Here is a 15,261-nt window from a genome sequence, read left to right as displayed (position 1 = left end):
GTTCCTTATGTTGTAGGATATCCTTATGATGTATGATCATATTACTGTTTTAAAGGCTCTAAAATAATTATTCTCTGTGGTTAAGCTTGATACCTGTAAGTTAATTTGTTTGGTTTGTTTTTGATTTAGGGGCTCCTTATTTTCTATTTTGATATAATTTCATTTTATACTTGTGTGAAAGATTTCCATGGCTCTAAAACAAGATGATTTTGGAGTTCTGTGTTCATAGAATCAACAGAGGCTTGTAAAGCCCCTGATAAGATAATGAAAATTTTATATTTTGAGACAATCATAGTTATTCTCTGCTCTTTCCCAAAGGCTCCATGAGCAGCACATACAGAAAGAACAAAAGAATGACTATAGAGCAGTGGCTCTTTAAGTTTTTGGATCTCAGGATCCCTTTATACTTTTAAAAAGATACTCAGAGGGGTTTTTATTTGTCATACAAGAAAATAAAATGAAAAAAATTGGAAATATTAACTCACCTAACAGCACACCCATTATCTGTTAATATAATTTTTTTTCACAAAAATTATATACTTCAAACCCAAAATACTGGTGAGAAGAGTGGATTTGTTTTATATTTGCAAATCTCTTAAATGTCTGGCTTGATGGGAAGCAGCTGGATTTTTCTCATCTGTGACTGCTTTCAGTCAGTTGTCTTAGGTAGCATCTGGAAAACTCCACCGTACACTGGCAAAACCATGAGAATAAAAACATCTTAGTGTTAATAAATGAAAATATTTTGTCTGCATAAGCCCTGTTGAGTCCCAGTTCTCTACTCTGGACTGTGTTAAGCAGAGCCCTGGAGCTTGACTTAAGTGTGTTGTGTTTGCATATTTTGTGTTGATTGGTCGTTCAGAAGGACCCGGTCTTATGAAAGTCAACCCACCCCCATCCTGGGAGTGGCAGAAATGTGCTGTGCTGGCCGCTGTGTGTTCCTGCCGCAGTTCCTTCCCGCCACCTGTGCCTGGGTTGTTCTGGTGGGGCTGGTCCCGATCGCTGGCGAGCCTACCTGGCCCTCAGTGGTTCCCACCATGTGGCTGTTGCTCCCTGTGTCATCACTGCATCCCTGCCAACAAGGGCCGACCCTGCCCTATTGCAGTCCATTACTGCATATACGGTGGCTGACCAGTCACCGTGCTTCTGCAGGGCTCCGTGGCGACCATCAGTGTGAGCATGGTGTCCCACTGCCAGCCGCTTTAGAGCTGACTGGAGAGGCGGGTGAGGTAGGACAGGCCCATCCACGTGTGCGGTCAGCCCACTTTTCCTGGTTGACGGTGCAGAACACATGCCTATCTGTAATCCACAGGCATCTAAGTGCGTTTGGCTGGTACCGTGATGCTGCGAAAGCTTTGAGCACTTGTTCGCTCCTATCTGAATAACCGTGGTAATTCCCTAATTTATTGATGTCTGTGGGTGCCAGCGGCTCTGGCAATTCTAGACAATGCTGGATCCATCACATATCCCGTGGCCCAATTAACTATTCAGGTGGAGGTCGTAGTGCCAATGGTGCCACGACCACGGTGATGGGGAATCCGGGTTCCATTCCGTAAAGGGAGCCAGGTAATTGATTACCCCAACCAAGGAAGGTAACAGACTCCCAAATTACCAACTCGCACCTGGAGGGAGCCGTGAGGGAAAACACCACTGGACTCCTTCGAGGTCCTGTAATTGGAATAAGTCCGCTTTAAATCCTTTAAGGAGGATCCATTGCCGGGCAGGTCAGGTACCAGCAGCTGCGGTAATCTCAGTTTAAGCGCAGGGTATTTAATATTTGGTCCAGTTAAAATGTGCGTTCATGGGTCTCCCACGCGACAGTGGTCCCTCCCAGGGGAACCACTGTCCCCGTCTCCGCCGCCTGCCTCTGGGTGCCTCCTTGCTCTCAGCCAAGTGGATGCGAGCTGCCTGGGTACTGGGAGTCGTGGAATGGGTGTGTGGTTCTATTTTGTTTGTGTCAAGAGATATAATTTTTGAGGCTGACTGAGGCGGTGTGGCTCAGGCAATTGTAATGCACTGCTAGAGCTCAGTCTTAGATGGTGCAGGGTGGACTAGGGTGGAGGCTTTTGCCAGAGATGTTTTCTTTAATCAAGCATTAAGGTTAAAGTGGGAGGTTTGAAGAGGTTCAGATCCCGTATAGTTCTGCTCATAAACATTGCTGGCGTTGTTCTCATGACGTGTCGGCAGCTCCAGGAAACTAGTCTTTCCGGTGGTGGTGGCTGGAGGGTCTGGTTCCAAAGCTGAAATTGAAAGGCACGGCAGTGGAGTCTGGCTTGATTTGACTCATCCCGGGCAATCCCACCAAGCTCCTGCACGGACAGGGTTGGCACATGATAGCTGTTCCGTGGGCCATGGTGCATGGCCTTTCTGGGGGTGGTGGAGAGATTTGTCTGGCTTGTTGGTACCCAGCATCCATCAACTTCCACACTATCCGTTCAGTTGCAACATTGAACAGTCGCCAGTTAGTGATATTCTTAAAGGACCAAGACTGCGTGCCATGCTGCTTAGTGTGTGTGCACCCTACTCCGGTGGGTGCTGCGGGCCCATTAAATCCATTAGTGATGGGTTTGGATTGCAATTATTCCCATTAGCAAGGAATTTCCTGTAAGAGAGTGGATGAAAAGTTTGCGTTAAGTTTCTGCCCCTTATACACACTGCCTCTTGCTGCTCAGATTGCCCACTTGGGGTGTGCCTGGTGGATCATGAAGTAGACAGTCTAAATAAAAGTTGAAATTAGTGTTATTTGGTGGTCCTGTGGAAAGAGCACCGTGGAGTGATGAAGCAGAATGAATCTGGCAGGTTCCCTTTCCATACAGTGCTGGCCACCTGAGGCAAGGAGAGGGACATATGTGCTCTGAGAACCACCTGGGGTGTGGGTGAGGGGTATGAGAGGTGAGCTGTTGCCTTTTTGTTGCAGTCCCGGTAGCCTTGGGCTCCAGTAGCTTCTGCCCTGGCTCATCTTTTTCTGGCCTGGCACCTTACGGTCTTGGAGTACCCTGCCTGCTTGCTCCCCTTCCCTCCCACTCCCCACACAACCCACACAGAGGAGAGTGAGTGCCCTGTCCTTCTGTCTCTCTCTCTCCCTCTCCTGGAGTGAGGTGAAATGAAAAGTATGTCTCCTGTGCCTGGCCATTGTTGTTGGTATGTTAAGTCCTTAGATGTGTTTTGTGGAGTTTAAATTTAGGATTGACTTTTAAAATTTAGGACACTAAGGATGATCTGATTTTACATGTTTCTATTTAGTATTTGTTAGTTGTGGAAGAGTTCAGTAACCATTTGTTATTTTCAATTCTGATTTTCAGAGTTTTTATTCAAAGGTAAATTGGCCTTTTTATATATTAGGAAATTTTTTTGTTTCAGATATATACTTGATTATCATCCTAATGTACATTTTAGTTCTCCTGTGCTGTTGGTTCATGTTTACCAAGTGATTCTTTCTTTAACATGAAGCATTTTAATTTTGGGTGGTCTGTTTTTTTTTTTTTAAGTTATAACCAAAGATAATGAAAGTTTTCTTTTTCACTAACAGACATATGTAGAGTGTGTCGATCAGAAGGAACACCTGAGAAACCTCTTTATCATCCCTGTGTATGTACTGGCAGTATTAAGTTTATCCATCAAGAATGGTGAGTCATCCTTTTAGAAAATGTTGTATCTGGGCCTCAGTTCTGTCATCTCTGTAATAAGTGGGATTGTTTCAATGAACTTCCTCTGTAATTGGTTATTGTTTAAAAACTTTGTTGTGAAAATTTGGAAATTACCCAAATTACTTATTACCATGCCATGTCATTTTGATGTATTGTCTTCCAGGTGCACGTATCTGTTTATTTCTGCCATGGAGAGCTTTTTATTTCCATTGGAGGTGTTAAGACTTCCTAGTTTTGTTTTACATGATAGTAGCTATCATTTATGAAATGCTTTGTTCGAGTTGTACTCAGTACTTTACACATCTTAACTCATTTAATTCTTACAACAAAAGGTGAGGTGGCGTATGAGGGAAGTGAAGCACAGAAAGGTTAAGTTACTTGTTCTAGGTCCTACAGCCACCAGCCGGTTAATGACAGAATCAGCATTCACACTAGCTAGCAGGGTAGCCATGTTATCAGACCAGTATTACAATGGATGTTCATGCTTGGCGATTGTCTCTTATTCCATTAGCTTTGAGGAGATTACAAGTGAGATTAATTCAATTTTTTAAGAGTAGAAATACATACTGTTTTATCTTTATCTGTTATAGTTCTGTACTCTTAGAAACATCAGTTATAAAAAGTTAAGAATATTCTAAATTTGAAATTGTTAGAATTGTAAAAGCTCTATGATATGTAGTTTTTGTAAAACAGAAATTAGTTTTCATTGAAACTTTAAAGTTTATTACAAACACTGCACTTATAAATGTCTTTGTTCTTGCAGCTTAGTTCAGTGGCTGAAACACAGTCGAAAAGAATACTGTGAATTATGCAAGCATAGATTTGCTTTCACACCAAGTAAGTTCTTTACAAATTTTCCCTGTGTTTTTGGCTTATACTGGCTGCATAATGGTGTTTAAGCATTTTTTGAAAGCAACTCTTCTCAATTTAACTTGTCTTTGATAGTAATAGAAAGTATTGCTATAACATTTTGGAAAATATTTTTAAAAACTCATGCCAGCTTTTAACAAATACATACGTGCGTGTGAGAGAGATTTTATTTGTGGGGTATTTTTTTTTTTCCTTTTTATTATGGACAAGTTCAAACATACAGTAAGGTATAATGAGTCCACATGTACACATCACTTAGCTTGACTCATTTTTCAACTTTGGCTTTTACATGGCATTATCTGTGCTCTTGTTCTCCACCCTTGCATTGTTTTAAAAGCAAATCCCATCATTTGTAATTTCATCTGTGCATATTTTTAGTATTATCTCTAGGAAGTAAGGCTTGTTTTTAAAAAAACATGAGTGTAATACCATTATTCACCCAGAAGAATTAATAATGCCGTGATTTTATCAAATCTCCAGCAGTGTTGAAATTTGAGCTCTCTTTTGAGTTAAAATTGTGTTGGAATAATAATTTTAAAAAGTTTTAATTCACCTTTTTTAAAATGAGACATTTTAAGCTCAATATTTTGTAAACGTTTAGTAAATATTTTGCAGGTACTTAAAATTTCAATTATGTAATTCCTGTACCTATTGATTGATATTTAATGTTCATTTTAAATAACTTCAAATTATCAAGAATTTGAAGCATATTTTCATTCTGGAATTCTAGTATATTGCTTTCCTCTGAAAGTCTTTTTGTGTTTTAGTTTTTTTTAAGTATCGAGCTTCTGAATATAAATGCTGTAAATTTATATTCATTTTACTTTGTTTTTATGTAATAAGTATAAATGATCAAAGTTTTTACAGTTTCATTTTTGGAGCTTTATATTCATCATCATCAAAAAGCAGCAATTGTGTTATTTTGTGGTCTTTAGTTTTCTGGAGCACATAAAAACTCTATAGCTTATAGCAAATTGTAAGACTAAATAATTGACTATTTCCATGGAGTTTGATTGAGAGGACGTATTCATGTGAGCTTTTTTCTTTGAAGCCAGTAAGTGCTTTGTGTTTGTACATTTTAGTTTTAGTTTGACAGTCATAATGCTATTTTTTTCTTTCTCAAAAACCCTATTTACTGGTTTAATGATTTGTTCTTATGTATAAGTATCTTCTTAATGTAAGTAATTTTTTACTTTTGGGTGTGTTGTAAAAAGTTGCTGTACATGTTTATTTGTCAGTGTTTGTAGCTGCAAACTGTACTTTCATAAATTTTGGATCATTGATTTAAAGACTTTATACATCACATTTTCTTGTTTGTCCTTACTGGAGAAAGAGGCAGTTGTTCTTCCTATGTATTCTTTCTGAGATCCTGTGGCAGAGCAGTAGTTTTCAATGGAACCATTTAAAAAGGACATCTTTTTAAAATGTGGCAGATTTTTTTTTTTTTTGACTGTTGTGATTTTTGAGTGCTGAGTCTAAGGCTTGTATTTGAGAGAACAGTTCTTTTTTGATGACATACCACCAGCTTAACCCTTTGCTCCTGTTCGCTTTATCCGATCTTTTATAATTTGAGAAATAGATAATTACATTGTTTGCATGATAAAATGTGTAAATTAGCTGTGCATGAAGTTCATGGCTGTGAGTAAGTGATGTGAACTTCCTTGGATCATTTTTCCTGCTCTAGGCCTTTTTATTGGCTTCTACATTTCGCATGTGATTTGCTTCCATATATGATTTATGGGTAAATGTATTGTCATAATATTTGATTTACCTTTTTATAGGAGAAAATTAAGTACAGTACAAATATTGGAGGTTAAGATAGCTCTGCATGCATATTTTATATTCATTAAGCTATTTTTAAATCTTCATGAAATTTTATATGTACTTACTTTCTTTTATAGTTTATTCCCCAGATATGCCTTCACGGCTTCCAATCCAAGATATATTTGCTGGACTGGTTACAAGTATTGGCACTGCTATAAGATACTGGTTTCATTATACACTTGTGGCCTTTGCCTGGTTGGGAGTTGTTCCTCTTACAGCATGTGAGTATTCATTCCTCTGTGGTTAGAGTTACTTAAACATTACATAACTATTTAATATTATAAAGTAATGTGGTGTCATTTTTGTTTGAATGTTATTTAATTTTAGATTTATAGTGTCATATATTAGGAAAGCCTCATTTAGAAAACATTACTAATCTGGATTAAGATTATTTTTTAACATCAGTTTCTCAGATGAGTGTAGGAACTAAAAACACAGCACACAGAGGCTAATAATGAAAGTTCAGGAAAGAATTGAAAAAGCAAAATCAAACCATAATTGGTAGGGCCTTGAATTTTATTTCTTGAAGTATATTAGAGCTTTCAAGGATTGTAAAAGATGGCTTATTTTGAGATTTCTTTTCCCCCTTTTAAAAGACCTTCATTTCATGTATCTAATAGTCCTGAATAATTGGGAGGCTTATTTTTCAAATACAGGAGGCTCTCTGGGAGGTTGTTATACTAACCTCAGTTGATCCCTTTTGGGTCCTTTGTTCTTAAAGACATAGAAAGGGGTAGACAGGTAGCATTTGGTGCCGGAGTGTATAAATAAGGAGTTAAATGCAAACATTTTTGAATAAGAATAATTAATATCCTCATGACCCCACAAAAAAACATGATTGTTTACGAAAATAAAAATCTTGGGAGATACACCCAAGAACAGACTAGGTACTGTTTAAGAGTGAATTAGTGAGCTAGAAGATTGAGCAAAGAGTTCTTCTCTAAGATGTAACTCAAAGAGACAAGAGGTTGCAAGTATGAGGAAAAAATTGAGAGATGGAGGCTATGTCCCGTTGATTCAGTATCTGTCTGGTAAGTGGTGTGAGAAGGTAAAAGAGGTAACAGACATGAGGAAATGGGAGACCTCTTTGAGACTGAAAGAGACAGAGCAGACCATGATAAAGGAAAGAGACTCACAAATCTAGACCCATTATAGTTTCCAGTGCTCAGTAGAATGGTGAACAGATGTTATGATTTCAGATTATCCTACAAAGTAATAATGAAAATCAGACTGGTATCAGACTTTAAGTCAGCTCTCAAATGCTGGAAGACAGCCGACTCAACGTTTGACAAAATTTTTGTACCTAAAATCTTCTTATAAATTATTCTCAGTTGGAGGGACAAAATAGACATTTCAGTAGATGCAAGGGCTTGGAAAGTTTACCACCTCAAATATTATGAGAAAAGTGTTTGAGAATATACTTCACTAAAATGAGCAAGGAGTCAAAGAGAGAGAAAGGTGTGAGCTACAAAGAGAAAGAAATGCTTCTTATACCTAAATCACAATTATATTTACAGTATAATATAGTTATTTTAATCTATAGTAATAATTTTTAGGTAACAGTGAAATTAAAATTCTAGGTGATTTTCACATGGGAGAAATTATGAGGGGAGGATAGGAAAGAGAATTTTTTTAAGTGGATTGTCTTATTTATGGGAAGATTATAGATACTTTAAATATAGATAGGAAAATATAGTGTAACTATGCATTAAGATATAAGGGTAGCCAAATGGAGTCTAGAACTAGACCCATGCTTGCAGTGTCACGTGATTAACAACTCAGTATGTTCAATAGAAGATAGATGGTCTTTTCAGTAAATGGTATAACATCAACTAGATGGCCATATGGAGAAAAATGAATGCTATCATTACTTTATACCTGACACAGAAATGAATTTGAGATGGATCATAAATAAGCCTGATTGTGAACTTTAAAACCAAAGAACTACTAAAAGAACGTACAGACTAACCATAAAAGAAAATACTGATAAATTGGACTTAATTAAAACTAAGAACTTCTGTTCATGTTCAGATACCATTAAGAGAGAAAGGCAAGCCACAGAATGAGAGAAGATATTTGCAGTACACATACCCAACAAAGGACATGTATCTAGAGTATGTAAGGAACTACAAAATCAGTAAGAAAAAGGCAGAAAACCCAGTTAGAGTGAACAGAAGATATGGACAGGTGTTTCTGGAAAGAAAGGGATCTAAACTGCTAGTAAACACATGAAAAGATGATGAACATCAGTAGTCATTAGGGAAGTACACAAGAAGATATTGCTGCATGCTCAACAGAATGGCTAACATTTAAAGACAAGGCGATGCCAAGTGTTTCTTAGGATGTGGAGTGTCTGGAACATGCATACATTGATGGTGGAAAGTATATATGGTATAACCACTTTGGAAAACTGGCAGTATTTACCATTGCTAAGTATTACAAATACCTTAAATCCAGCAGTTCCATTTCTGAGAATATAGCTAACAGAAACTAGAACCTTGCATCCATTAAAAGACATATGTTATAAGAATGATGACAACAGCATTGCTAATAGTAGGTAAAAATTGCAATCAACCAAATGCCTGTCAACAACAGTAGAATGGATATATTGTGGTTTATTCCTGCAATGAAATACTACATAGCAGTGAAAAGGAGCTGATTATTGTGCCGTGGAATAACACGAATTTCACTTCTTTGTGAAAAAGTAGCCAGGCACAAAAAGATTATATGGAGCACTTACGTGAAATTTAAAAATAGACCAACTTGAACTATGGTGGTAAGAGATCAGAATAGTGGTTACCTTTTGCCAGAGATAGGAAGGGTTTGAGGGAACCTTCTGGGGGGCTATAAATGTTGAGTATCTTGACCTAGGTGGCAGTTATCTGGATGTATACATGTATAAAAATTCACCCAGATGTACACTTAAGATTTATGTCAATTTTACCTTACTAAGTACAAAACAACTTAAAGGTAACTGTTTAAGAACAGAATTAGGATGGTGAATTTTTATCCTGGGGAATGGGAGTAGGAAATAACAAATAAAATTTGGAAAACCCAACAAATGACAGGAAAGAGGAATGAGAGGCAGGAGGAAAGTAAAAGAGGAAAGGATAAGGTTGCAGCATCTGTGATCACAAGGGTTTAGATTTCTCTGTTGCAAGAAAGAACATCATGGTTGTGTGCACATAAAAGGGTTCCACTACAAGAGGTAAATACAAAGAGGTAAGCCCGGGTTAATAGTGGAGGAGTTTGTTAGCAGATACCAACAAAACACTGGAACAGTATTATTCAGCTAGATACTATTCAAGATGAAAATCTTTAAGAAGGGAAAAGCTACATTTCATGTTAATAAAAGGATAGTTCACTATGAAAATAAAACTTAGAAACTTCTTTTAATTGAAATACAGTTGACACACAATCTTATATTGGTTTCAAGTATACAGCACAGTTGTTCAACAGTTACCCATATTATTAAATCCTCACCCCCACTAGTGCAAAAACTTAAAAACTTTTGTGCAGTGGAAAACAGGACTTAGAAGTATGTGAGGCATTCGCAGTCACAATGGAAGGGTAACTCCTCTCTCAAACTAGTAGACCAAGTAATCAAAAATTAAGTAAGGACTTAGAAGATTTAATCAACAAAGTTAACAAGCTTAATTTCTGTTCTGACTTGTTTACAGATACACACAGTTAAAATCTGAATTAGATCATACAATGCATAATTGGTAGCATTTTTTTTAAGTTAGTAATGTTCCCTGGCTGCCTTTCCAATTAAGAACATGTTGAGCTACCTCATTTTTAATGGATGCATAACATGTATGGTAAAGAGGACTACATATGAATCCATATTCCTATCTATACACATTTGGTTTGTTGTCAGTTTTACTTCATTATAAGCATGGTTGCTTTGAATATTATACATACATATGTAAGTAATTTCTATTACAAGAAATCTTTTCCTACCTTTCCATTTTGACTTGGCTTTTGAAAACAGCCATTGAAGTCATTGAAAATTTCTGACACAAGGCTATAGGGTATGAATGCCTAAAGTAATGTACAAGTTGAGTACAAGTTCCAGTTTGAAAGAAAATCTCAGTTGTTTCCTCTTTGGCCCCATTTCCAGATCTCCACCTGCCTCTTCTGACTAAGAACATAAGGGGATGGCTGTGTACTTATCCATACTTCATCTTTTCCCTTCATGGCCAGACTTATGATATTTTGTTTTTCAGGACTCTTGAATTTGTGTTTTTAAAAAATTGGTTGTTATTTTGCTATTCATGGCTTTGGAGCATGTACTCTACTGTAATGTCCTCTTAATTTCAAAAATATATACCCCCCCAAATTGAAACTTTTTTTGAGTAAATTTAATGAATTTTAGAATTCTAGGTTTAAAAAAATCTGTTGTAATGCTGCAGATCTTTAGATATTTTTTCCTTTTTCTAAGCTTATTCAATAAAAAAAGTAAACCTAGAGAGAATCTAAATTTTAAACATTGTTGTATAACATTTACTCTTCATTGTCACTGTTATGCTTGACCATGTTCTTGTTTTGTTTTAAATAAAAAAAGTAAATCTAGAGAGAATCTAAATTTTAAACATTGTTGTGTAACATTTACTCTTCATTGTCACTATTATGCTTGACCATGTTCTTGTTATGTTTTAAACAAAACAAAATTTAGTATTTTGAGACTCAGCCTTGCAAAAAGTACATGTTTCGGTGGTATTCATGGTGCCCCACTTTTCTTGTTTAATTGACTGTGAGGTTCACTATGAGAGTTGTCACTGTACTCCATCTTGCCCTTTTTTGCTAGGCCGCATCTACAAGTGCTTGTTTACTGGCTCTGTGAGCTCACTACTGACACTGCCACTGGACATGCTGTCCACGTGAGTATTAAATCTTCTATAGTGCAAGGCTGCACAACATAGCTGGTGTTCATTTTTGCTTTCACATACTTATTTTTGTTATAATTCGGAAAGTCCTGTTTGGAGGACAAATAGTAACTTAGTCTTAATTCTAACAGTGATAGCTATAGTAGAAGTAGCTGACGTATATAAATGATGTTCGTTTTAAAACATACCCATCTTAAAGGATGTAACTGAAGGATGTAACATTATTTTGAAATGGAGAGACAGCTTATTAAACAGGCTGCATGTGCTATTATGTTCATATGCTGAGAGGTCTTTTAAACTTGTGTGTTTAACAATATAGACATTTGAATTCAAATTTATTTTTAAAATGTTTCCCATGTTTATTGGTGTATGTACTCTAAAAACTTGTTCACCGTAATTGTTCTCCTGTGAAAGATACATGTGTTTTATTTATCACTGATGTCAGAATTAGAAATGCTATAAGTAATTAACTATATCAAGATCATTAGACTGTTAAACCTGCAAAAGATTGCACATATATTTGCTAAATATTTTGTACCCACCTGTCCTTAGGTTTCTGATCCCTGTGTCAGTAAAGGCAAAGAATAATGTGAGACTTTTTATGGAATAGAAGCAGAGTATATTACCATAAAAATAAGCTAAATGGCAAAAGATAGAAAAGGAATTAAGAAGGAGGTCTTCTAAGTCTCTTGTGTCTGCATCATTTTTAATCATGGTTGAAAATAACTTAGAAACATTAGACATGTCTGCGATTTGGTTTTCCTACTTGTTGGTCATAACTTTTTCATATAGAATAGGCAAGTTATTCAACTTGTCTGTTTCTTTGGCAGTATAGGCAATAGATAAAAACTTCTAAAACTTAAACCTTATTTACATTAAAATTGTTTTTGTTTTCATTATTGAAGAACAGTTTTGAATATTTAGCAGTAGACAACGGCCTTGGAAATAGGACACTAAATGGCTGTGACAATGACAAAAAGAAGAACCAGTAATTTGACACACTTGAAAATTTGGGAATTGTGTAAGAAGATATAACCCTTTGTATAAAAAAATACATAGTTTCTCTGAAGTGGTGCGGTAGAAACAAATAGAGCAACATCCCTATTTCTGGACATCAGATTTTCATCTCATCTATCCAGAACACAGTCTTAATGTAGTAGCAGGAATAATCAGTCTTAAGTGTCTCAGCAGACATTCATTACGTCTTGCTGTATATGACATATATAATTAACCTTTGGTTTTCATTTCAGAATTGTACATGAAAAAAAGGTGAATATTCGAAGTAGCAGGGGAAGTCAGAAAAACAAGAAGTGACTGCTAAGAGTGATGGTAGTTACATTTGAAAGTCCGTAAACTAGTAAAAGAACCATTTCTACAGCGCAGTCTTGTTCCATTTAGTTCAAGGCGAAGATTCTGTATACCTCTGCAGTAGTGAGAGTTAAGTGTGGCGACTGGTCAGTATCTCAGTTGTCTAGAAAAGGTGACTTGAGTTCCATATGAGAGCGGTTTCTCCAGAGGCTATCAAGATTCTTGAGTTATGGAATTATTCTGAGATCAGACATAGGCTGGGAAAGGTTAAGACACTTCAGAGAGGCAAAGAACAAAGGTTTTCAGTGTTAAACTACTTAAATGTATTTTCACATATAATTATAAAGAAAGCATACTTTATTTGCTTGAGGAACTAATTTGTTGAGGAACTAATAATACATTTTTGGTAGGTTTGTAGTTAGCATCAAAATTTAATCTGTTTCCTAAGTGACAGATTTCTAAAGTGTATTACAGACTTCTTTGTTGTACATAGTGCACACTGATTTCAGTCTCAGCCTTCGTTTACGTTGTTGGGCCTTCCTGGAGGTGCTTCTCCACTTTTCTGACTTGCTGATTCTGTTCATTTGCTTGGGCTTAGGTATCAGCCAACCAAGTTTGTTAAACTTGTATATAAAATAAGGATAAGGAGATTCCTAGCCAGGGTCTGACAGAGTTGTTCACCTTCAGTAAATTACATATGTACCTGGCCTTTGTCCAGTTTTTTGCCTGCCACTTTCCTGTTTCTAAGCCATGTTCAAAGAAAGGCTGGATAGCTAATTTCTATGTACTTCTGATGTTGTTCTTTGTTCACTATATTATAAATAGATATAATGCAAGTATATGAGTAGAAACACTTAGCCAGCTTATAGGATAGAATTTCACATAAATAGAATGAATTTCTCAGAAATAATTATAGTTGCTTTTTGAGAAACTAATTTTCACCCAAAGCCTTTCTAGCTATTCTTTCTGAAATTTTAATGTAACATGAAATGTTGTTACCTTTGATTTCTTAATCTTAAGTGTTCTTTGGAGTAATTCTATGTAATTTCTTTTTAATAGGGACAATTTATTGGCAGACTGTCTGCAGGGTTGTTTTGTGGTGACATGCACACTGTGTGCATTCATCAGCCTGGTGTGGCTGCGAGAGCAGATAGTCCATGGGGGAGCGCCTGTTTGGCTGGAGCATGCTGCCCCGCCCTTCAATGCTGCTGGACACCACCAAAATGAGGTGACTCCCTCCACCCCTGAACTGATTTTATTCGGATAGCACATGAGAATTATTGTCGCCCTTTAAGACCCAAACCTCTGACTCCCGTGTCACTCATGGCAATGCTAGACAGTGAAAACGTTTGGGAGAAGATTAAGGGAGATGTGTAAAAGCAAAAGAAGGCTCCTGTTACTTTGCCCTTTGGTTGTCTGGTGAGATTGGAACAATATTAGGGGTGCACCAGAGTGCTGCTACACTGGCCTGGAGGTTAAGATACAAGACTTCCTGGATGTGCCTCTGATGTGCTGCATGACAGTAAGGAGGCTGATTCCCCTCTTTTCCCTTTGGGTTCTTCATATGTCAATGCCTCGCCTTGGCTGCACCCAGTAGGAACATTACCAAAAGTAGAAAAATTGCAACACTGTGTTGATAACTGTCTTGTGCAATTTTACTTTTGCTTTATGAGATGACTTGCTTAGATGCAAGAGCATTGCTAGAGGCATCAGGAGGAGGAGGAGATGAGAAATTATTATTAGCATCTTGCTGTGAAATTATGGGAAGGAAAGTGTCAAAAAATTAGCTACTTATATATGAAAACAGTTTGCACTTCATAAAATTTTATTATGAAAAATTGACTGTTAGATACTCAAAATAATAAATAATCTTTCATATAAGGATCTGCTTTTGCCAGTGTGTAGTTTGATTTCATCAAGTTCTGCCATAACTTGTCTTCTACTGCATTAAGAGTGCAACTGATCTTTTGAAAACCACACATATTATAAAAAATGAGACTATAAAGGAAGGAAGGACACCGTTTTTTTTTTTTTTTTTGAGAGGGCGTCTCTCATATTTATTGATCAAATGGTTGTTAACAATAAAATTCTGTATAGGGAAGTCAATGCTCAATGCACAATCATTAATCCACCCCCAGCCTAATTCTCGTCAGTCTCCAATCTTCTGAAGCATGACGAACAAGTTCTTACATGAACAAATTCTTACATAGTGAATAAGTTCTTACATGGTGAACAGTACAAGGGCAGTCAGTCATCACAAAAACTTTCGTTTTTGATCACTCATTATGAACTATAAACAATCAGGTCAAATATGAATATTTGTTTGATTTTTATGCTTGATTTATATGTGAATCCCACATTTCTCCCTTTATTACTATTTTTATTATTATTTTTTTAATAAAATGCTGAAGTGGTAGGTAGATGCAAGATAAAGGTAGAAAACATAGTTTAGTGTTATAAGAGAGCAAATGTAGATGATCAGGTGTGTGCCTGTAGACTATGTGTTAATCCAAGCTAGACAAGGGCAATAAAACATCCACCAATGCAGAAGATTTCTCTCAAAATAGGGGGGGTGAGGTTCTAAGCCTCACCTCTGTTGATCCCCAATTTCTCACCTGATGGCCCCCCTGCGACTATGCCTGTCTTAGGTTGTTAAGGACACAGTTTTTAATCTAGTATTCTTACTTTTGTTATTTTGCCTCATGTTTTAAAGCATTTAATGC

At 36.7% G+C, this 15,261-nt stretch overlaps 1 protein-coding gene across 2 annotated transcripts in view; it reads left to right on the top strand.

Annotated features, from left to right (window-relative positions):
- The window catches only part of MARCHF6 (membrane associated ring-CH-type finger 6), a 65,621-nt gene that overhangs the window by 12,581 nt on the left and 37,779 nt on the right, over nucleotides 1–15,261 (top strand). For both annotated transcript variants that reach the window (XM_073237834.1, XM_037025021.2), the window contains exons 2-6: nucleotides 3,530–3,626; nucleotides 4,411–4,484; nucleotides 6,419–6,562; nucleotides 11,152–11,224; nucleotides 13,598–13,766. In XM_073237834.1, the coding sequence (XP_073093935.1) occupies nucleotides 3,530–3,626; nucleotides 4,411–4,484; nucleotides 6,419–6,562; nucleotides 11,152–11,224; nucleotides 13,598–13,766 (557 nt within the window). The remainder of the gene's footprint in view (nucleotides 1–3,529; nucleotides 3,627–4,410; nucleotides 4,485–6,418; nucleotides 6,563–11,151; nucleotides 11,225–13,597; nucleotides 13,767–15,261) is intronic.

Source organism: Manis javanica, chromosome 1 (assembly GCF_040802235.1).
Source record: "Manis javanica isolate MJ-LG chromosome 1, MJ_LKY, whole genome shotgun sequence".
NCBI classification, from domain to species: domain Eukaryota; kingdom Metazoa; phylum Chordata; class Mammalia; order Pholidota; family Manidae; genus Manis; species Manis javanica.
Note: the sequence above shows the minus strand (reverse complement) of the source record. Positions and strands in the feature narration are given on the sequence as shown.